Below are 25,687 nucleotides of genomic sequence, written 5' to 3'. Positions count from 1 at the left end.
AGCTGGGCCTACTCGAGAAAAAATGATACAGATAATACGAAACCCCATTCAAAGCATTTCGAGAGCAGAAATTAAGACTGCTGTTCAATCCACTCTTGAAAGAGTACATGTTTGAATAAAAAATGATGGGCAATAATTTGAACATTTAAGTCGTCACTAAGTAGTTGTTTTAATTAATCATATACGTTGAGATTTGGAAAATGTTTCTTTGTTTTTTCCACAGCACACTAACTTTCCTTAACTTCGTTTACCGGTGACAGTAACGGTTAGGTTTAAAAAATTTACACGTTTCTTAAGATATCTCGAATAAAAAAAAAGGTATCGACATACAGTTTTTGCTATTCTGTTTCTAATTTGATCTAATTTTGTAATACAGGATTAAAAATGCATACTTGTATTTTAATATTTTCCAAAGAAAACTAGATTTCTGAAAATAATTAAATAACGCCTCCTAGCTGGCATATTACTTAATACGCTGTTTCGAAATTATAACTCTTACACTGACGAAAAAGAGCCGTTTTCAACAAGACCAAGTTTGCAAAATTCGATTTAGCAGAACCGGACTTACACCCATTTTTTCATAACAAGGTTCCCACTCACCCCCACCTCTTATTTGCAAAGGTAGACTTAAACTTGTGAAATCAAATATGCGCAGAATTTTATGAAGAATACGATGATCGGATTTCCAGTGCCCTTTCACTAGGCAAATTTTGTAAAATTTTGATTTTTTTAATTTTTGATATTCAATTACGCCCTCTAGCGGTGAACCTACAATTATGAAAATAATTTCCAGGCATTTCCCGAGGCAACTTTTGTTATAAATATTTTTTTCTCAAAGCTGTACTATAAACGGTTCCTGAGATGTGGCCGAGAGCCATTCTTATTGGGACACCCGGTACATCATGATATTTTAAGACGTATAAATAGAGATCATGAAAGGAATTATTAAAAAACGGAAAACATCTTATATTGGACATATATTCAGACACGACAGATATAACTTCCTTCAACTAATAATGGAAGAAAAAATAGAAGGAAAGTGTAGTCCAAATGAGTGGTGACAAATCACCTGGCTGCGTGACATTGAGAAATTCACACCGAGAATGCAGTACGGCTAAGATAGGGTAATAAATTTCTAATGGGGAATAAACGCACAGGGCTGTGGGTCTTCACCAGTTGTTGATTGCTCTCTCAAGAACGTCGCACAGGAACTGTGGCAACACTGAATGCACATTCCTATCTTAACCGTACTGCAATCCCAGAGTGAATTTCACGTTAGACCTCCAAACCCTAATAAGAAAAGCATAGAATACATATGAATTTGCAGAAGTCATAACTATTTTCCACTCTATACAGTATGGTGCAAATGAAAGGAATAAATTCGTTATTTCGTAAACCGGCGACTTTAAGGAAAAATCCTGAAACAGGTCGATTTTTATTTTTAAATTATGATTTTTTGAGATATTATGTATTATACTAGTGACGTTATCCATCTAGGCGAGATGAAATTATCGATATTTTTTTAAAATTAGAACAGTGATAGTGTGATCGCTCATCTGAAAGGTTATTCAATTCTCTATTTAGTAATATAAACAACGTAAATATTTATATAATAGTCTCCCGTTTTATAAACATTAACCGTAAATATTTATACAGGATGTATAAAAAAAATGTTTTTGAATTAAATTAATTGGCACAAAACGAAGAATGTATGTAATTTATTTAATTCAAAATACATTTTATTGGTGTCAAAAAACAGAAAAAAATGTATATTTAATAAATAAACATTGCTTTTCGCTTAAATTAAATGTTCAAACTGACAAGAGGTGGGTGGGTGGCAGCATGAACATTGAATTTAAGCGAAAAGAAATGCTTATTGATCAAATAGACATTTTTTTCTGTTTTCTTACAGCAGTAAAATATATACATATTATATTCTTATTTTTGTGTCAATTAATTTAACTAAAAAATAAATTTTTTTGACATCCTGTAAAAATAATTACGTTAATTACCCTTTCAAATGAGCTAGCACACCACAGCTATTCTCGTTTAAAAGATAATCGATTACGTCATTACGCCCAGATAGAGGACGCCACTATTATAAATGTCAAAAAATCACAATTTAAAAATAAAACCCGTCCTGTTTCAAAATTTTTCCTTAAGTAGCCGGCTTACGAAATAATGAATTTATTCTATTCATTTGCACCAAACTGTATAATTGTAACTAACGGATTAGCTTTATTTCAGTAAGTGACTGTTATTACTAAAGTATTTCGAATTAATGTTGCAGTTGAGATATAATTTATTACTTTGTCATGTAAGTATTAATTGCGAGAATATTTAGAATAATTCATAAAAAGTGATAAAACGTATAAAAAGTATAATAATGTATATTTACCTTCTCAACGGAATCACTATATGGTTGATCTAGAGGCAGCATACCTGGTTCACCAGATTTGCCAAAGTTTTCTGTAGAACTTGTGACTTGCTCGTATGATTCCTCCCTACTGAAATTCAAGAAATGTGAGTGATTTATTAAATGGTTATAGCCTCGGTGTTCTATACGTTTTTGTTGGAGATACGGTTCCCTTATTGTACGCTGAACGCCGCGTGCAACTGTGGTACGCGGCTTCAAGGCGGTGGTCACCAATAAACGCATTATGCCGCGTACAGCGCTACGCCATACGTCGAGTCTGTATATGTACCGGGTGTCCCAATAAGAATGGCTCTCGACCATATCTCAGGAACCGTTTTCAGTACAGATTTGAGAAAAAAATATTTATAACAAAAGTTGCCTCGGGAAAAGCCTGGAAATTATTTTCATAATTGTAGGTCCACCGCTAGAGGGAGTAATTGAATATCAAAAATTAAAAATCAAAATTTTACAAAATTTACCTAATGAAAGGGCACTGGAAATCCAATCATCGTAATCTTCATAAAATTCTGCGCATATTTGATTTCACAAGTTTAAGTCTACTTTTGCAAATAAGAGGTGGGGGTGAGTGGGAACCTTCTTATGAAAAAATGGCTGTAAGTCTGGTTCTGCTAAATCGAATTTTGCATACTGGGTCTTGTTGAAAACGGTCTTTTTCGTCAATGTAAGAGTCTTATTTTAGAAATAGCCTAATAAGTAATATGCCAGCTAGTAGGCGTTATTTAATTATTTTCGGAAATCTAGTTTTCTTTGGAGAATATTAAATATAAGTATGCATTTTTAATCCTGTATTACAAAATTAGACCAAATTAGCAACATAATACCGAAAACCGCATGTCGATACCTTTTTTCTATCTCGAGATATCTTAAGAAACGTGCAACTTTTAAACAATTGTTAATGTCACTGGTAAACGAAGTTAAGGAAAAGTAGTGTGCTATGGAAAAAACAAAGAAACATTTTCCAGATGTAAACATATATAATTAATTAAAACAACAATAAGACAAACACTATAAAATATAACAAATAAATAAAAGCAACTACTTACTTAGTGACGACCTAAATGTTTAAATTGTTGCCCATCATTTTCGATGCCATTTACTCTTTCAAGAGTAGATTGAACAGCAGTCTCAATTTCTGCTTTCGCAATACTTTGAATGGCGTTTCGTATTCTCTAGATTCTAGATCATGTTTTCTCGAGTAGTGGGCCTAGCGGCAAAAACAAGGTCTTTAATCCGTCCTCATAAATAAAAGTCTAAAACAGTTAAATCTGTTGCTATTCAATCTACTCTTGAAAGAGTAAATGCTTGCATCGAAAATGATGAGCAACAATTTGAACATTTAGGCAGTCACTAAGACTAAGTAAGTAGTTGCTTTTATTTTTTTGTTATATTTTATAGTGTTGTTTATCTTCACTGTTGTTTTAATTAATTATATAAGTCTACATCTGGAAAATGTTTATTTTTTCCATAGCACACTACTTTTCCTTAACCTCGTTTACCAGCGGCAGTAACAGTTATGTTTAAAATTTACACATTTCTTAAGATATCTCGAGATAGAAAAAAGGTATCGACATGCGATTTTCGGTATTATGTTGCTAATTTGGTCTAATTTTGTAATACAGGATTAAAAATGCATACTTGTATTTAATATTTTCCAAAGAAAACTAGATTTCTGAAAATAATTAAATAACGCCTCCTAGCTTGAAACGAAACGCCTATTTCGAAAATAAGACACTTACATTGACAAAAAAGAGCTGTTTTCAACAGGACCAAGTATGCAAAATTCGATTTAGCAGAACCGGACTTACATTTATTTTTTCATAAGAAGGTTCCCACTCAGCCCCACCTCTTATTTGTAAAGGTAGACTTAAACTTGTAAAATCAAATATGCGCAGAATTTTATGAAGAATACGATGATTGGATTTCCAGTGCCCTTTAATTAGGTAAATTTTGTAATATTCTGATTTTTTAATTTTTGATATTCAATTACGCCCTCTAGCGGTGGACTTACAATTATGAAAATAATTTCCTGGCTTTTCCCGAGGCAACTTTTGTTATAAATATTTTTTTCTCAAAGCTGTACTATAAACGGTTCCTGAGATATGGCCGAGAGCCATTCTTATTGGGACACCCGGTACATATACAGGGTGAGTGGGGAGGAACGCGCCAAACTTTAAGGCTGTATAATATACGTAAAAATAATCAAAAATAACTCATAGGTATGTTGTTATTCGATTTTCATTTGTTTCCGAGATATGGGGTGTAAAAATTTTTCTTACAAACTGACGATTTATCTATTGCTGTAAAACCGGTCGGGGTGTGCAAATGAAATTTGGTGGGTTTTAAGACATAGTTATTGCGCATATTTTGACGCACAATTAAGAATTTTATATTCACCATTGACGCGCGTACGGATGAGTCTGAAATTTTTAAAGAGAAAAAATAGTACGCCACTGAGATATTTCAAATTAAAAATTTATTTTGAATTCCCTGTTCAATTTCTGACAAACCACCTATCTTCATGTTTGCTCATACGACACTTCGTTTTCATGCAAAAAAAATAAAATATCTTAACGCTTACAAAGTATTCGAAACTTCGTCGAAAACTTTGTAAACTTTAAGATGTTTTATTTTTTAAATGAAAACTAAGCGTCGCATGAAAAAAGCTAAAATAGATTTTTTTGTCAAAATTGAACGAGGATTTCAAGAAAGATTTTTAATTTGAAATATTTCAGTGGCGTACCATTTTTATCTTTAAAAAATTTCAGACTATTACCCGTACGCGCGCCAATGGTGAATATAAAATTCTTAATTGTGTATCAAAACATGCGCAATAACTATGTCTTAAAACCCACCAAATTTCATTTGCACACCTCAACCGGTTTTAGAGCAATAAATAAATCGTCAATTTGTAATAAAAATCTTAACACCTCGTATCTCGGAAACAAATGAAAATCGAATAACAACATATGAGTTATTTTCGATTATTTTTACGTATGTTATACAGTCTTAAAGTTTTTATCGCGTGCCTCCCCATTCACCCTGTATATACAGTGCACTGGAATAAGTGTTACTCCCCCTTATTAACTTATTTATTTTTACCACATAAGCAAAACGCTCGGACAGGTCGATTTTTAAAATAATCATAGTATTTTATAGCATCAATGTTTCGAACTTTGCGCGATCCCACTTCAAGTGACAGGCATAACTTGAATTTTTTTAAGTGGGAAAGTACATCATGTGACACCTCATTTAAAAGCTTTTGAAATACTGATTACAAAAATGTATAATACCTTAATCTTTTTTGAGAGCGTAGGCGTAAAATTTCTGTCGAATTTTTTTTAAATGCATTAATTTTTTCAAATCCTGAGAAAACTAATAAGTATTTTTAAAAAATTTAAACGCAGAATGAAATATTACAGTATTCTCGAGGGTCGAAAGTCCCTGAGAATTTCTATGTTTATTTTAATAAGTCACAGTGGTGGAAAAAAGAGAAAATTTAGTCTGATTTTTAATTTCAAATATATCATTGAAAAGAAACTTTTTGTTTATTCTAAGGGACTTTCAGCACTCGGTAATAATGTAATATTTCATTCTGCGTTTAAAAAGAATTCGACCGAAATTTTGCGCCTTCGCTCTCAAAAAGGATTAAGGTAATATACATTTTTGAAATCAGTATTTCAAAAGCTTTTAAATGAAGTGTAACATGATGTACTTTCCCATTAAAAAAAAAAATAAAAGTTATGCCTGTCACCTGCAGAGGATTCGCGTAAAGTTCGAAACATTGATGCTACAACATACTATGATTATTTTAAAAATCAACCTCTTCGAGCGTTTTGCTTTTGTACTAAAAATAAATAAGTTAATAAGGGGGGAGGTAACACTTATTCCAGCGCACTGTATAATATATATAGTCTTTTTGCTATAAAAGCAAGATTACGTAGGTCAAAATTTCTGACGTCAGAGCACTGTCAAATCATTAGAATGTGACTTTTCATCATGGCCACGTTAATGTCATTACTTGTCAGATATTTTCTTTGTTTTTGTTTACTGTACAAATAATATCTCTAATTCTTTATTCTAATTAATGATTGTCAATAGGTTTTCATTTCTTGCCGAAATATATTAATAATACGCCGAAATATTTGTAATGTTAATTAACGTAAATAAACATCAACTTTCAAATTGACATTTCTCTAGCACAGCTATAAATAAGACACCCACACGGAACTGACCGATGTTGCAAAAGTGTCAACATGGTATTATAATAAGAAAAACTTACATCGCGATTACATTGAAAATTTTAGAATTATATTAATTAAATAACCAAAAACATTTTTTATTATTAATAATATAAATTTTATGAAACAATCCTTTAAGTTAAATACTCCAGAAAATAATAATTGTATTTAAATATATTAGACAATCGTACGCTACTGATGTGACAGTTCTGTGTTGCTACATTTTTACTTCATTTCGTACACGATTTGATTCAAAACACTGTACTGTTTTTATAAATACCTACATATTAAATATAGCTTAATTTAAAAACTATTGTAATTATTGTTGTGTACCTATATTGCATATTGTGTTTGTTTGTATTGAGAAACATATGCCAAATCAAATTAATATATTATTTTGAACAAGAACGAAATAATGGGATTCCCTTTTACCATTAACTGCAGATAAGTAAGTTAAAGAATTTAGATTTCTTAGATAAGATTATTATTGGATTTAAAGATCAGAAAGTTTTCTTATGAATTTTAGCGTTTGCAGTACTTAGTTTTAAAAATATTAAATAATCCATTTTAATGATTATACCTACACTATGATAATATTGTTGTTAATTAATATATTTCGGCCAGTAATGAAAACCAATGGACATCATTAATTAGAATAAATAATTATAGATATTATTTTCATAGTAAACAAAAAAAAAAAAAAAGAAAAATATCTCTGACAAGTAAGGACATAAACGTGGCCATGATGAAAAGTCACATTCTAATGTTTTGACCGTGCTCTTACGTCCGAAATTTTGACTTAGGTAATCTTGCTTTTGTAGTAAAAATACTATATCCATGTATTACAATAACAAAATAATGACTAAACATACCTGAAAGATTCCGTAGAAGTATTTTGTCTATATGAATATTCTTCACAGTCTTCAATCTCTCCATCCGAAATATCTATCACATTAGTAGAATTAGCTTCTGCAGTTGATGTCTTAGGTTTTTTGGTTTCCTCAGAATTAACATCTGTGAAAAACATGTTATTATTAGATTTTTTGAAATTTTTTTTTGATTCTTAATTTTTGAAATTGAACTAATTTGATACGAACAAATGTGTCAAAACGCTTCCACGTTTCAAGTTATTTATTTTCTCTTTATTTTTCTAATTTCGTGAGACATCCCGTGTAGTCTCTGCGGCCCATGCTCACTTTTATTTTTTGTTTTATTATTATTAAAATTAATACATAAAGTCCCCTTCTAGACCAGTAAGGATCTGCGAAAAAAACGTCTATTTTTGGATGTGAGAGGTGGCATTCGGATTTTTGCAGATAAAGTTAGGTGACACCTTCAGTAATAATAATTGACTTATGCTCCTTCTCAAATATGCCCGGAACATTAATAAAAAAATTTAAATATTTAAAAATTTCGAAAAACATCGATTTTTTTCTGCTTTCTTTGCTTATAAATTTAAAACGATTCGTTTTGGAACAAAGTCGTAGAGAAATAAAATAAAGATAATTGAATTTTGTATGATATACGACTGGTAAAAAATGTCTGAAAGTATTACCTTTTCTGCAATATAGCAATAAATACAAAACAAGGGGGCATAATAAGTCTGTTGTTATTCAATATTTTTTAACCACTTTGGTGGCACTTAGAACCTTAGTAGTTCTCTTAGGAAATTCTTTGTAACATACTTAAATCGTATACCAAATTTCATTAAAATCGACCTAATAAATTTTGCATAATAAATTTGCAATCTAAATGTTTTTAAAAAAGTTCAAATTTTTTAAAATCTTTCTGAACAAAAAGTAGACCATTTAGAAGTTGGCTAATTTTTTTACATATAAAGAGGTGCTCTACCTATCTAATACACTTTACAGAATTAAAATCGGATTATTTAAGGGGCCCCAGCACTGTTTTAAATTTATAAACAATTTTTTGGCTTATAAACAAATAGCTTTGTTTAATAATAAAAAAATTAATTTTTAGCAATGCAAATAATTAAAACCGGTATAATTTGACTTAAAGTTTCAAATGCTGTCAGCAGAATTGCTATTTTATTTTTTAATCAAACGTTATTCGCGTTCAAAAATTGCAATTTCTCGATTTTTTGAAAGTTTCACCGCGTTTATCTCGAAAACTATGCATCCTACGAAAAAACTTGTAAGAACATTTTTTGCTTAGAATTACCCAAGAAATACAATATTAATTGTAAAAAATTAAAATATTTAAAAATTTAGAAAAACATCGATTTTTTTCTTGTTTTATTTTGCGAAAAATCGATTTTATGTAATTCCTCAAGTTCTTTGTTTATAACAATCTTATCGACATCCGGATCAACTGTTACCCAAAAAATTCGTGTTCTACGGGTCAAAATACATAAAAAAACTTGGGTAAGTCCATCTAAATAAAGGAGCCCGTAGCACCCCCTCCTGGCCACAGCACTAACTTTTTTATAAGCCAAAAAATTGTTTATAACTTTAAAACATTGCTGAGGCTGCTTAAATAATCCGATTTTAATTCTGTAAAGTGCATTAGATAGGCGGAGTACTTCTTTATATGTAAAAAAATTGACAAATCTTTGTATGTTCTAGTTTTTGTTGTGCAAAATTTTAAAAAATTTTAATTTTTTAAAAAAAGTTTAGATTGCAAAATTATTATGCAAAATCTAGTAAGTCAATTTTAATGAAATTTGGTGTACGGCTTTAACACATTACAAAAATTTTCTAAGCCAATTAGGAAGGTTCCAAGTGTAACCTAAGTGATGGAAAATCATTGAATAAAGACAGGCTTGTTTTGCCCCCTTATTTTATATTTATTGCTATTTTGAAGCAAGGGTGATAAATTAAGACATTTTTAACCAATCGCATCTGATAGAAAATTTAATTATCTTTGTTTTATTCCTCTAGGATTTTGTTCTAAAATAAATAGATTTTAAGTTATAAGCAAAAAAAAGTAAAAAAAAACGAAATTTTTTGAAATTTTTAAATATTTTATTTTTTTTTATTAATGTTCCGGGCATATTTGAGAAGGAGCATAAATCAATTATGATTAACGAAGTTATCACCTAACTTTATCCGCAAAAATCTGAATGCCACCTTTCACATCCACCTAAAAACAGATCCTTACTGGTCTATTCACCCACCGTATCTTTTTAACGATTATATAGTGAAATTTGGAGGGACGACATAAACGAACGTAGGCTTCTCAAATAGTCATAACAGGTGACGTAATAGTGACAGATGATGTTACAGAGTCACTTTGACCGATAATTTTAAATGAGACCTTATGGCAGGTGATATCTCGTTTGAAAGGTATTGAAAATACCTATTCAATCATAATAATTTTGTTTGGATTTAAGTTGATTTTGATGAATGAATTAAATGAATACTAAAATTGTAGTTTCGCATTTAATTAATAAAAATTCAAACGTCCGCCTATGGTTACTTGTCAAAAAGTTGACATTTTTCAATTCTCTAGTTGTTTTTACGGCAACGTTAACTTTTTTGACAAATTATATTAATGAGCCTATACAGGGTGATTGATTAGTAGGGTAAAGCTCAATAGCTCCGCTATAGTAATAGATAGCAATAAAAGTTAATAACAAAAATTTTAGCCCCCTTTGAGCTTCACATTACAAAATTAGTTAGAATGTTACAGGGTGTTCGATAACACAGTGGCAGACCAAACATGTTTTTTTAAATGGAACACCCTATATTTTATTTTAAATTCAAAATCCTGTTAACTTCTCCATCACAAAAATATAAAGGTTTGTTATGTTATACAGGGTATTTACAAAGTTATAACCAATTTTATATGAAAATCGTAACAAGTTCAACTACCTGTATAAATAAAAATAAGCAAAACAACAATGGCTTATTAATGCCATATTTTTTAACGTATTGTCAAAATTTTCAAGAATGGTCGATATTGCTAATTTTCTTTATATCAAATACAGGGTGAGTCAAAACGCAAGTACATTATTTTCTCAGTAATTTTAAATGGAACACCCTGTATTTTATATCACTATTGAAAAATACCATTACCATACTTTAATTTTTAGATAACATTCCCTATGTCTAAATTTATTAGTTTTCGAGATATTTTCATTTTTCAATGGACCAGTAGCGTGGCCACCCAAATCACCAGAATTTAATAAACTGGACTGATTTTTTTGGGGTTACCTTAATAATGAAGTTTATAAAATACCTCCAACAACAAGGGATGAGATGAAAAATAGAATACAAAGTGTATTTCGATGTGTTAATTTACAAAAATGCTCCGTATAGTAAGTAGCTCATTCAATGATCGTTTTTAGGCGTACATAAATGTGTTAGGAGATAATTTTGAACACCTTATGTAATTAAATATTAAAAGTAGCTTCTGATTTTTTCAAACATATTTTTTTGCAAAATGTATTACTGATAAATTATGTTTCTTTCTTTATTTGTTATATTGTTACATTTACATACAAAAGTAGTGTTTAATTGTCTTCACAAAATATTGTATTTTGTGTTTGTGTGTTTTTTTGTAAAATTTATTACTAATTTTCTTTCTTTATTTGTTGCATTTACATAAAAAGATAGTTTTTAATTGTTTCAAAAATGTTGCATGTAGTGGTTGTGTTTTTGTTTGTAAAATGTATTACTAATAAATTATTTTTATTTCTTTATTTGCTACAGTGTTACATTGATTACCGGATTGATAATCGGTAATCTTCAATTGTCAATTCAGTCATGGCTTACTTAAAATTTAGATAAATTTAAACACCTAAAATAATTTGCTCTGAAAAATGAAAATATCTCGAAAACTAATAAATTTAGACATAGGGAATGTTATCCAAAAATTAAAGTACAGTAATGGTACTTTTCAATAATGATATAAAATACAAGGTGTTTCATTTAACATTACTGAGAAAATAATGTACTTGCGTTTTGACTCGTATTTTGACTTGCGTATTTGATATAAAGAAAATGAGCAATATCAATAATTCTTAAAAATTTTGACAATAAATAAAAAAATATGGCATTAATAAACCATTGCTGTTGTGCTTATTTTTATTTATACAGGGAGTTGAACTTGTTACGATTTTCATACAAAATTGGTTATAACTTTGTAAATACCCTGTATAACATTACAAACCTTTATATTTTTGTGATAAAGAAGTTAACAGGATTTCGAATATAAAATAAAATATAGGGTGTTCCATTTAAAAAAACATAAGTTAGGTCTGCACACTGTGTTATCGAACACCCTGTAACATTCTAACTAATTTTGTAATGTGAAGCTCAAAGGTGGCTAAAATTTTTGTTATTAATTTTTATTGCTATCTATTACTATAGCGGAGCTATTGAGCTTTACCCTACTAATCAATCACCCTGTATTATATTGAGAAGCCTACATCCGTTTATTTCCTCCCTCCAAATTTCACTATTACAAGTATAACAATTCAAAAAACACAAGGGGGAGGGGACTTTTAACTAGCACTGTATAAAAGGAACCGAGAAACATTGTTTTCCACCTACCTCTACCGAAAGTATACTTTTCCGGACCTGATTGTAGGGAGCAAAGTTGTACTTTTCCTCCCTAGGGAGGAAAAGTAAAAGTGACGTCATGGTATTTCATTCGTGAAATATAACTTATTGGCGCCCTGTACAATACCTATTTTCTATTACGTAAGTATCTATACATTTTAACGTTTATTTAAAAACACTCTGTATTTTGCAGAATGGTAAAAAACAGTAAATTGTTATTCTGATTTAACAATGTTTACATTAATAATTTGACTTATATTTGACAGTTGACAGTTATATTGTACCTACTTGTTAGTTTTAGTTCTAATAAATTTTGTTGGTTAGTTACATAAATAAATCAAGTAAAAATGAAAAAATGACTTGTTATTTGAGGAAGGTGGAAAAACCATATGTATAACATGGGAGTAAAGTGCCTTTTCCTCCCTTGAATGATTACTTCCCTCCGCTACGCGTCGGGCAGTAAACTTCATTCTCGGGAGGAAAAGTAGCACTTTCCTGCCTTGTTATACAAATAGCTATTACTTACCAACTGTTTTACTTGTACTACTATGTGTAGTTTTATTTGTATCACTTAGTTTTCTTTTAGAAGCCCGAGTACTCGAGACGTTTGGTGAGTTTTTGGAGGAACTTGTTGAGGGTTTGCTCTTAGATTTCTTACTTGTGGCCTAAAAATATTAAATAAAGAAAATTAAATTAGGAATTAGTACCCATATCACTTTAAAAGTTATACAGGGTGGGCCAAAGAAAAGAGTCCACCTCGATATTTGGCAGTAGTTATTAGGCTTTTAAGGAAATGCCAAAACAGGTCGATTTTTATTTTTAAATTATAATTTTTTGATACATATTTCATACTAGTGACGTCATCCATCTGGGCGTGATGACGTAATCAATTATTTTTTTAAACGGGAATAGGTGTCGTGTGGTAGCTCATTTGAAAGGGTATTCAATTGTCTATTCAGTAATATAAACATTATCATAATTATTTAAACAGGGTGTCCAAAAAACATTTTTTAATTAAATTAATTGACAAAAAAAAAAGAAAAATGTATGTATGTAATTTATTTTATTTAAAATACATTTTACTGTTGTCAGAAAACAGAAATAAATGTTAATTTTACAAATAAACATTGCTATTAGCTTAAATTCAATGTTCAAGCCAGCTCCCGCCATCCACCTGCCTTTTGGAAGTTTGAACATTTAATTTAAGCGAAAAACAATGTTTATTTGTGAAATAAACATTTTTTTTCTGATTTATGACAGCAGTAAAATGTATTTTGAATTAAATAAATTACATATATTCTTCTTTTTTTGTCAATGAATTTAATTAAAAATTGTTTTTGGCCATCCTGTATAAATATTTATGCCAATGTTTATATGACTGAATAGAGAATTGAACACCCTTTCAAATGAGCTACCACATAACCTCTATTCCTATTTAAAAAATCATCGATTACGTCATCAGGCTCAGATGGATGACGTCACTAGTATGAAATATATGCCACAAAATTGCAATATAAAAATCGACCTATTTCGGCATTTCTTTACAATCTAGTAACTACTGCCAAATATAGAGGTGGACTCTTTTCTTTGGCCCACCCTGTATATTTCAATGAATATCAGTAGTGATGACGTAATTGTTAGTTTGGTATATTAAGGGCCAAAGTGCAAAATTTCGCGCCAATGTGTTTTAAATGCATCCATTTTTTTTTTCGAATCCTGAGAAAATTAATAAGTATTTCTCAAAAATTTTAACGCAGAATGAAAGATTATGCATTATTACCGAGGGCCGAGGCATTAATAGCGCGAAATTTTGCGCCTACGGCCTTTAAATGTATTAAGGGGGAAGTCTACTGTGACATAGGAAAAAACGCCGATTTTCCGGATTTTTTTTCTAACAAAATATGACTCGTACATTAAATTAAATTAAACCGGCATCTTTACTATATACAGGGTGTAACAAAAATACAGGTCATAAATTAAATCACATATTCTGGGACCAAAAATAGTTCGAATGAACCTAACTCACCTTAGTACAAATATGCACATAAAAAAAGTTACAGCCCTTTGAAGTTACAAAATAAAAATCGATTTTTTCGAATATATCGAAAACTATTGGAGATTTTTTATTGAAAATGGACATGTGGCATTCTTATGGCAGGAACATCTTAAAGAAAAATTATAGTGAAATTTGTGCATCCTATAAAAATTTTATGTGGATTTTGTTCCATTAAACCCCCCCAAACTTTTGTGTACGTCTCAATTAAATTATTATTGTGGTACCATTAGTTACATTCAATATTATTAAAACTTTTTTGCCTCTTAGTATTTTTTCGATAAGTCAGTTTTTATCGAGTTGAAGCTTATTTTTCAATATGTTTACATAAAAATTTTATGGGGGTTTTGTTCTTTTAAACCCCCCAAATGTTTGTGTACGTTCCAATTAAAATATTATTGCGGTACCATTAGTTAAACACAGTGTTTTTAAAACTTTTTTGCCTCTTTGTATTTTTTCGAAAAGGCACCTTTTATCGAGATGTGACTTCTTTTTTAATATGGTTCAAAATATCCCTAAAAATGTAAATCATAAATAAATGTTCATATTATTACCAAGTCTCCATAATCGTACTTACCCATATACAAATATGTGGCGGATTTGACAAATATTCGAAATATCTCGATAAAAACTGACTTTTCCAAAAAGTATTAAGAGGCAAAAAAGTTTTAAAAACATTGTGTTTAACTAATGGTACTACAAAAATAATTTAATTGGAACGTACATAAAAGTTGGGTGGGGGGGGAGGTGGGGGGTTTAAAGGAACAAAACCCCCATAAAATTTTTATGGGGTGTCCAAATTTCACTATAATTTTTTCTTAAGATGATACTGCCATAAGAATGCCACATGTACATTTTCAATAAAAAATCTCCAATAGTTTTCGATACATTCGAAAAAATCGATTTTCATTTTGTAACTTAAAAGGGCTGTAACTTTTTTTATGTGTACATTTGTACTAAGGTAAGTTAGGTTCAATCGAATTATTTTTGGTCCCAGAATATGTGATTAAATTTATGACCTGTATTTTTGTTACACCCTGTATATTCAAGTATTTGTAAACAAATTTTCAAGTCGAAATATTCAAAATTGCAGTCGTGGCACTCCTTCAAGCGCAGGTCCTTTTTTTAGGTTCCCAAACGGTGTACATGAAATCTCACGTCTGGGTGATCTGAAACAAAAAACAAAATATGGTTATCATCTACATAGTATTGACTCTCGTCTGACTGAGGATTTTGCCGATAAAAAATTTTGGCGCCGAAAAAAAATTCTTGAAATTTTTTTCTATTTTTTTGCCCAAATTTGATATTATTATTGTTTATAATAATTAAACAAAAAACGATATCAAAAAAATCCTCCGTCAGACGAGAGTCAATACTATGTAGATGATAACCATATTTTGTTTTTTGTTTCAGATCACCCAGACGTGAGATTTCATGTACACCGTTGTAGTGCCACGACGGCAATTTTGAATATTTCGACTTGAAATTTTTTTTACAAATACTTGAATATATAATAAAGATGACGGTTTAATTTAATTTAATGTACGAGTCATATTTTGTCAGAAAAACAAATCCGCAACATCGGCCTGTTTTTTCTCTTGTCACAGTTGACTTCCCCCTTAAATGCAACTTGCTATCGTTTGCGACTTTATGGGCCGGTTGTTCGAAAGCTAATCAGCAATGATCATTATCAAATATTTAATTACTGTCCCCAACTGTCAATGTCAACTTTGTTTGGGTTGCTGAAAACATAATATGAAATTACTTAATCAATTATGTTAATAATTGTTATGTTAATTGAGTAACTAATCTCATAATTTTAATCAATTATGTTTTCAGCAACCCAATAAAAGTTGACATTGACAGTTTTGGTGACAGTAATTAAATATTTGATAGTGATCATTGTTGATTAGCGTTCGAACAACCGGCCCTTAATCTCTGGAGACATTTATGTCATATTTTATTAATAACTAGAATAAGAATAAATCTTCACAAATTTTTTCTATTGTATCCCATCCATCAAAGACAACGTTCGAAGCTAACAAGAATTTATGAAATTACTTGTGTACACTGTCCACTAGGTTCTTCTTCTTGTAGTGCCTATCCGTTTCGGATGTTAGCAACCATCATGGAAATCTGTACTTTGCACACTTAGGGGAGTGCATATAGATTTTCACTTCGGAAAAAATCAAACAAGATAGAACTTTTTGTAATTTCATTAAGAAATGTTTAATAAACAACATATCAAAAAGTTCTACTGGAGAAGTGGGTGCTTAATTTTTTATTAAACCAATGAACTACGAAATTAGATGGTTTTTTTAATAACTCCGACAATATAAATTTTAGAAAAAAATTGACTTGACCATTGAAAAATTCAGAAAATTTTACAAAAAAACCTTATATAAAGAATTTTCTAAAATTAAATCAGTATCTTCTATAATTTTTTATTTATAACGCTAAAGTAACCCTTCTCACAAACATTGGCACACTGTAAACTAACGTACGGCGAAGTGCACGGTTGAGTTATTTTAATGTAATTCTTTAACTAATGGATCAAATGGAATTTTACAAATTTAACATAAAAGAAGAATAATTAAGCTATCTTATGGTTATAATAGAAAGAAATAAAATGTATGGGCATAAGTACGATGTAGGTGGAAACTAAGCCTTACATGAATTTTGTTTAAAAATGATTTAAAAATGTGTAACTAATACAATTTTTCTTATAAAACGCTCAATTTTGCACAACTTACCTTTCAAGCATCTTACTAAATCGACACCCCCATCGAACAAGGTTGTAACTCATTTTTAGCGATTTTACAGGGGAGGCAAAAAACGAAAACATAAATTTTTAAAAATTTGTAGCGAAATGATTAAACCCTTTTACACTAATGTGATATGATATTTATAACATAATAAGGGATTACTGTGAGATGTATGCTTTGTAATTTTATTAGCTATTGAGAATCATGAGTTTGATCGAGATACAACCTTGAGATTAAACATTAGTATTCGTAGAAAAAGGTTATAACTCGCCTAACAACCATTTTACACTCTCCGTGTTATTTATTTTTCCCGTTTAACTATTAAAAGGTTGTATGTTTTGAGTTATTTGAAATATAGCTAGGAGAAAATTAGTTTTTATGGTATATTTAAACAAAATATGAACTCACAGTTTACACAATTTTAAATGGAAATTATAAATTTTACAATAACAATAATATTCTATCACTATGAAAAAACCGTGGTATGAAATATCTCAAATTTTTCGCATTTTTATTGCGTATCTGTAAATATTTAATTTTAAACCATTTTACTTTATTACTTTACTCTTTTACTATTAATATTTACTTCAAAATTAACATGTGTGTCCTTAAAAGGGTTAAAATTTAGAATTTGCTTCTGATTTATTTCAGTTACGGATTTAGGGTTGCCTGATGCTTTGGCGTATCGTATCATGGTTATCCATTGGTGTGGAGCATATACGACTCAATGTTTTTTCCTTTTTCCATAAGGGCATGCATTGAATCACCGCAACTATCAAAAAGGAAAAAAAACTCCGTAAATCCGTTTTTACTTTTATTTCGATAATTTGACTTATGACATGCACCATATGTTTGACTACGTTATAAATTAAACATACGTGCAACAAAGTTGTAACTCATTTAAAAACCTTGTTAATCGTCAAGTATAAAGAAAGTAAATATTTTACATAGGGAGTATCCAGTGTTACTGCCTTTTTCACGCTAAAATGGCACGCGTTAGTTAAAATACAACTTTTTTCAATGGAGTATTAGCCAAACTATTGAGAATTAAACCATTTCGTTTATATTGATGTGTGCGCAATTTTTTAGTGAATTCGCCTGTGTTAAAATCTGAAAAAAGATGTAACTTGAGTTACAACCTTGTTCGATGGGGGTGTCGAAATGATGTTTCATTCAAAAAAATCTCAAAAAGTTAATTCAAATGATATATGACGTCTCAAAAAATGTAATTTTTTAAATATTCGTAGTTTTATAGAATTACCACAACTTTAAGACGGTATTACTCAAGTTTGAACAGATCTATTACAGTTTTATAAGTGCTTTTTTAAAGCTTGGGATGTAATCTTTAAAATGCACTAAATTATTTTACTTTAGAAATGAAATAAACTATTTCTTTTTAATAAAATTAAGAAAGATAACAAAAATGTAATATAATACAAAAACCGAAAATTACTAGCTAAAAAAATGTTTATACAAAGTGATCAAAACTTTTCTCTGTAAAACTTACCTAAAATACATTTAATAATAAGCTTCAACAATAATAAATGTTCAGCAAAAAAAATTTTTTAGCTCTTATACAGTATGTTTGCGTAACTTGGAACCTATTGATAACTTTTTTATTATCAGTTTTACGAAAAAAAGTTATTCTTTATAAAATACTCTCCATCGTATATAATATAAGATGCAATCATCAAATATCAAATTTAATTAATGTTATACGAGGTATGTCAAAAAATATGAATTTCACTCAAGAGTAAAGTACCTTTACATTTCACAATATCGAAAATTGTTATTAAGAAAAGTTGTTTGGAATTAAAAAGTTTGTTTTAGTGTTCAATTACACCCTTGTAATTAAAATATTGTGAATAATAAAGGCACTTCACTTAAGAAAAATTCATATTTTTTACATACCTCGTATAAAATTAAAAAAGTTTGATATCTGATAGTTGTATCTTATATTCTAGACCAGGAAGAGCACTTTATGAAGAATAACTTTTTTTCGTAAAAGTGATAATAAAATAGTTATCATAATTGTAATAAAATGATGAGTATCCGTAATTTGAGAAAAAACTGAAATTTTTTTTTCTATTAGAATAATGTAATTGTATATTTAGACAAAGTTTCTAATTTCAAACAACTTTTCATCATAGCATTTTTTGATATTCTGGAATATAAAGGTACTTTACTCTTTAACGAAATTCATATTTTTGACATAACTCGTATAAAATTGATAAAATTTGACATCTGATGGTTGAGTTTTAGATTTTTGACTATCCAGAGCATTTCATTAAAAATAACTTTTTTTCATAAAATTGATAATAAAAAAGTTTTCCATGTGGTTCCTAGCTACGCAGACACACTGTATAAGAGCTTCTGTATACGAATTTTCAAATTGCAATGCTATATTCGGATTCAGCATAATCAAAAACAAAATAGAAACATATTTGATCAAAGTAAAATGATGAATTTAATGATATTTTTAAAATTATTTATACAAAACAATTGTTATTGTTTAAACAATTAATAAACAATTAGCGGCCAAATCTGCGAGTAGAAATTTTTACTAACATTTATATAAACTAACAAAAAAAGTTTTAGAAAAATATAAGCTTGTTTGAATTTTTCCTAAACAATGCATGTTTTCGTTCTGTTACTCTGAAAATAATTGAACCACGTACGTAGATATTTCAGCCAGGAAATCTTTGGCTTTCTTCCTCCCCTTTTTCTTTCTACTTTTCCCTGTAAAATTAGTTGCAGCAGTCCATATCTCTCGCTGTTCCTCATGTTGTGACCGAGGTATTCGATTTTCGCTGTTTTTATTCCTCAGTTGTTCTGAAGCTATTTCCTTGTGGCATTTTTATAATTAACTATTTAAATGGGAAATAAGCCACAATTAACTTGAAAAAAATAATTTTATTAACGTTTCGACGCCCAAATCGGGTGTCGTTGCCAAAATACTACTAAATAAACAAAACTGTTGTTGCTTAGTAAAAATTCTTCTAATAATTTATTTAACCTGACTCATTTATATTGGCAATTCAGACATATATTATACATTTTAAAGTAGAAGACTTTAAAATGATATTGCCAATATTTATGAGTTGCGTTCCTGGGACGACTTTGCTGAAAGATAATTCATTCGATTACATGAAATCAACCCCAACTCAAGAATATCCGCCACAAAAAATCATAGCATGTGATCTGCTTTTAAAAAGAAAACCAAATGCAACGGTGACAGTAAAATTCTCGCGTTAGCGATTCCATAGTAAATCACGAGGGAAAACCAGGAAAAAAACCTCGTGATACTATCACTCTCAAAACTAATACCAAATTCTGACTTTAATATACAATATATATGTTATTTAAATTATAAATAATATTAATAATACATAGATATATAAGTACAGTAGACTCCCGTAAGTTCGGCCTCGGTTAGTTCGGTCTCCGCTTAGTCCGGCTGGCTCTCTGAGCATTAGTCACACACTTTGCACATCAAAAATCATTAGAAAAGAAAATTCAGAAAAAAAATTACTGACTTTTTTTAAGTGTTTAAGAAGCCAAACCACCAATGTGCAATAATATTTTTAAATTTTATTAGGCCTAGAGTTCTGTAAGTATTGTTTTATAGTATTTTTGTAACTATCTTTTCATATTATGTTAAATATATGTCAGAGTATTCCTCTGTGTTGTCTTCTACTTAATGTACAAGCGTTTTGTTTTTGCTAGATCCATACAAACAATAAATGGGCATTTTTTAAATAAGCATCGGTTAGTTCGGCCACTTTTAAGTTCGGCCTAGGGTCCGGTCCCGAGGTGGCCGAACTTACGGGAGTCTACATACTAAAATATAAAATATTTACAACTCAATATATTATTGACTTACTACTCGTGGTATTTTATTTCTATTGACTTCCCCTTTCAGTATGGGTGACCACATCCTACTGCATTCTACCGAGGAATTTGCGACACAATTGGTTTCATTTAGCATAATTAGAGCCGCTTCTTTGATTTTTCTCTTTTTACTATCTGTTTCTTTCAGGACTATACCCCAACTAGACTATATCTCCCAACTGAACTCGTTCATTATCCCATGCGTGTTGACATATTTGAGATCTATCAAATTCTTTATTTTTAATATAAGACTGATGTTCACTTATTCTAACGTTTAATGGTCTTGGATGTTTCACCTAAATAAAATTGATCGCATTCACAAGGTATTTTATAAATGTAATTCTTTGTTCTTTCTTGCTCACTGTTAGGTTTAGTTTTAAATAGAATAGATCTCAATGTGTTTGTTGTTTTGAATGTTGTTGAAATGTTGAATTTATTTCCTATTGTTTTCAGTTTCTCGGATAGTCCTTTTATAAATATGGTATTGATATTTTCCTCTTGTGAATGTTGTAGGATCCCGTTCGAAGTTGTTCTGTTCCATTCGATCCAATCTTGACAATTCCTTATCTATAAACGATAAAGGATAATCATTTTTTAATAAAACAGATGTTAACAATTGTTTTTCTTCTAAAAATGAATTTTCGTTAGAACAAGTAATTTTGGCTCTATCATATAAGGATTTAATGATTCCCTTTTTAACGTTGATGTTGTGATTTGATTTGTAATTGAGATATCTGTTGGTGTGTGTTGGTTTTCTATACACTTGAGTCTCATATCCAGTATCCTTCTTTGAGACTAAAACATCGAGGAAAGGCAAGGTGTTATTATATTCCTTTTCCATTGTAAATTTTATTGTCCCTTCTTGATCGTTTATAATATTTAGGAATGTATCCAACAATTCTGATCTATGAGGCCATATTGAAAACACATCATCTACATATCTCCACCATACTGTGGGTTTTCAATTTTGTTTAGAAATGATATTAGTTTCGAAATCCTCCATAAATATATTAGCCAATAATGGAGATAAAGAAGAGCCCATTGCTAGACCAAAATTTTGTTTATAGAATTCATTATTTAGTTGAAAATAGGTATTATTAGTACATAATGTCAATAACTCCATTATAGCTGATACATTTAGTCTTGTCCTAGTTGTCAATGTATTATCATTCTCTAATTTCGTTTTGATTATGTTTCAAGTTTTATCTAATGGCACATTTGTAAATAAACTTTTTATGTCAAAACTTTATTTACAAAATATTATTTGGATTAAATTCAATATTTGATAATTTGTTTAAAAAATGTGTATTTTTTATAAATGTGTCATTATTATTTGCAAATGGTTTTATAATATTTAATAAAAATTTTGATAGTTCACTACAAGGAGAATTAATGGTACTACAAATGGGTCTAAGTGGTATATTCGCTTTATGAATTTTCGGCACTCCATAAAAATGTGGTGTCTTACTGTAATGAGGTGTCATTAATTTTATTTGATAGTATGTTAGATCATTTTTAAATTTGAATAAAGATCTATATATTTTGTTTTCCAGTGTCTTCGTTGGATCCTTCGTTAATTTCGTATAAGGTCCATTTGTAATTAGATCTGTAATTTTGTCCTCATATTGTATTTTATCCATTATTACAGTTGCATTTCCTTTATCTGCTGGTAGGATTGTTATGGAGTCATCATTTTTTCTTATATCTGGTTAACAGCTCTTTTTCTTTTTGGATTCTTTATAAAACACCCTGATTAGTAACGTATAAGATATCTTCAGGACTCGACCATAAAGCCACATTTCTTCTTCTTTTTGTGTAGACATGACTGTGTTTCTCAATATGCCGCCAGTAAGTTGTCATTTCATCGTTTTTGAGGTCTTCCCACTGATCGTTGACTATTTGTTGTCATTCGGCTTATGTGGTCGTTCAATTCTACTCTACGTCGTTTTTTACCCAGTTCTTAACGTTGTTCACCTTGCATCTCCGTCGTATATCTGCACTTCTAGCTCTATCCCATAGTGTCTTACCATCGATTTTTCGAAGGGTTTTCATCTCCGCTATTTCGAGCAATCTTTTTGTTCTGTCTGTGTCGGGTCGTGTTTCTGCCGCGTATGTCATTATTGGTCTAATGACTGTTTTGTAAATTCTGCCTTTCACTTCTTTTCCGATATTTTTATTTCTCCATATTGTTTCATTCAGGTAACCTGCTCCTCTGTTTGCTTTATTCACTTTATCTCACACTTCCGTTTCGAGCTTTCCGTAGCTAGATAGTGTGATGCCTAGATATTTAAACTCGATCACTTGTTCTATCATCTGCCCGTCCAGCTCTAATTTACATCTTATTAGATTTGCTGTTATAACGATGCATTTTGTTTTTTGGGGAAATTAACATGTTATATTTTCTCCCGGTTATATTAAATTGGTGCAGCATACGTTGTAAATCATCTTCACTTTAAAAGATTAATATTGCGTCGTCTGCATAGCAGATTATTTTATTTTCGAAAACATTTCGAAAACCATTTTTCTTGCAGGTGGCGCCTGTGAGAGTCTACCAGATTTTATGGGTATTGATAAATCATGATATTTGAATAGCTTAGCCATTCTTTGAAATTCAGGTCTTACATTATCTAGAAAATGTTGGACTATCTTGCAGATCCACTAGGTTGAGTAGGTGAAATCAATCGAAGAATTAAAAAAATAATCTATGACCAAAACCATTTTTCTTGCAGGTGGCGCCTGTGAGAGTCTACCAGATTTTATGGGTATTGATAAATCATGATATTTGAATAGCTTAGCCATTTTTTGAAATTCAGGTCTTACATTATCTAGAAAATGTTGGACTATCTTGCAGATCCACTAGGTTGAGTAGGTGAAATCAATCGAAGAATTAAAAAAATAATCTATGACCATTCCATTTCAATTCGCAAGTCCGATTCAATTTCTATTCTAGCTCAGCAGCATATTTGGAAATTTGAGAACTATATACCCAGTGGCGTAACAAACTCCGTCGGGCCCCCCCGAATAATTGGAAATGGGGCCCTCTTTAAAAAGTTACTAAATACGACTTGTGTAACAAAAACGTATATGTAATAGTCTAGTAAATAACCGTGAAATACGGAGATTCCGTGTAATTTTCAGTGTCACCACCGAAGTGATCAAGTCAATACTTATTAAATTATTTGCGAGTGAATAGGTTTATTGTTCAACAAGAAAACCACGTTTTCAAGCGGTTTTTCGCAAATAACTCAAAAATAATTTGATCTAAAAAACATTCTTAGCAAAAATGTAGCTTTTAAAAAAATTATGTCTATCGGCCCAGTAAAAACAAAGTTGTGACTTATGAAAAATTTTTCTTATTCTTCAAATTCAAAATCGAATATTTCAACGTGAAATAACCAAAAAATGAAGCACTTTTCGGGAAAAACTCATGGAAACTTAAAAAAAAGCTGTATCTTTATTTTTTATACAAGTTTCTAGCATCAAAACTAAGTGAGTTACACTCAAAATAAAGTTAACCCCTTGTTTTGGTAAAAAATCGTGAAAGTCTCCCCCTATTTAGCAACCCAAATTAAACTAATCATTACCGCTTTACAAATTACTTAACTTTTTTTTATATGATCCTGTAAGTTTCACTGGTCCAAAGACCTTATTTTTGAACGAGTCACTAATCACGAGTGTATGCAAATTTTGAACAACCATATCTTAACCAATTCTTGTGTTAATTACAAAATAAAACCATAATATTTATAAAAGCAAAACCTACATTTCCTTACTATTTGAGATTTTTTGTATCACTATACTTTTTAAGTTATTTTGAAAAAGGGCATTTTTCCAAAATAAAAAACCCTTTCCTACTAAAAAACCAATTTTTTTCAAAAATAAAAACTTTGAACCGGTCAAACTTACAGATCATATAAACAATACATATATAAAGTAAATGGTAAAGCGCTAACTATTAATTTTATTTGAGGTGCTAAAGGGACATTTACACGATTTTTTTTACCAAAAAAAGTGGGCCAACTTTATTTTGAGCTTAACTCGATTAGTTTTGATCCTAGATACTTTTATAAAAAAATAAAGCTTTTTTTAAACATTTAAAAATTTTTTATTGAGTTTTCCCCGAAAAGTGCTTTATTTTGGTTATTTTACGTTGAAATATTCGATTTGAAGTTGGACGAATAAGAACAATTTTTCATGAGCTTTAACTTTGCTTTTACTGTGTCGATTGACTTCATTACTAGACCATTTTTTTTTGTTTTTTTATGAGCTACATTTTTGCTAAAAATATTTTTTTGATATTATTTGCGAATCACCGCCTGAAAAAGTGTTTTTTTTGTTGAACAATAAACAATTTCACTCGCAATAACTCGAAAAATATTCAACAAAAGTTGTAGTCCACAGTACACTGTCCTGTTTGGAAGATGATTAGAAAAGTCTTAAAAATGGCTTCGTTTGAGCGAGTCTATCACTTTCTGAAAAATTTTAGAGTGCAGGTTGGACGCGTTTTCGCGTCCCGCTTCATTAACATATTTACGTTGCGGGACTATCGAAACGCAGCTGTAAATTTGTCGGACAAGAGATCGACAATCTTTAATAATTACATATGTATAGGTACTTTAACTGAAAATTGAGAGCTTTGTGATAACAAAACTACCGCACTAGAGTGATATCTTGCGGGTGTTGGACTTCAAGATTTTGTGATTACAAAACCCTTAATTTTCAATTTAAAGTACTTATATTTATATAATAAAGGTTGTCGAACAAATTTACAGCCGCGT

At 30.0% G+C, this 25,687-nt stretch overlaps 1 protein-coding gene across 2 annotated transcripts in view; it reads right to left on the bottom strand.

Annotated features, from left to right (window-relative positions):
- LOC126878692 (zinc finger MYND domain-containing protein 11) overlaps window positions 1–25,687 on the bottom strand; it is a 123,613-nt gene that overhangs the window by 16,112 nt on the left and 81,814 nt on the right. For both annotated transcript variants that reach the window (XM_050641561.1, XM_050641556.1), the window contains exons 10-12: window positions 12,727–12,865; window positions 7,548–7,689; window positions 2,399–2,507 (exon numbers count right to left, since the gene is read on the bottom strand). In XM_050641561.1, coding sequence (XP_050497518.1) covers window positions 2,399–2,507; window positions 7,548–7,689; window positions 12,727–12,865 — 390 coding nt within the window. The remainder of the gene's footprint in view (window positions 1–2,398; window positions 2,508–7,547; window positions 7,690–12,726; window positions 12,866–25,687) is intronic.

This window comes from Diabrotica virgifera, chromosome 1 (assembly GCF_917563875.1).
Source record: "Diabrotica virgifera virgifera chromosome 1, PGI_DIABVI_V3a".
Taxonomy (NCBI): Eukaryota; Metazoa; Arthropoda; class Insecta; order Coleoptera; family Chrysomelidae; genus Diabrotica; species Diabrotica virgifera.
The sequence above is the reverse complement of the archived record's forward strand: the minus strand, read 5'-3'. Positions and strand labels throughout refer to the sequence as shown.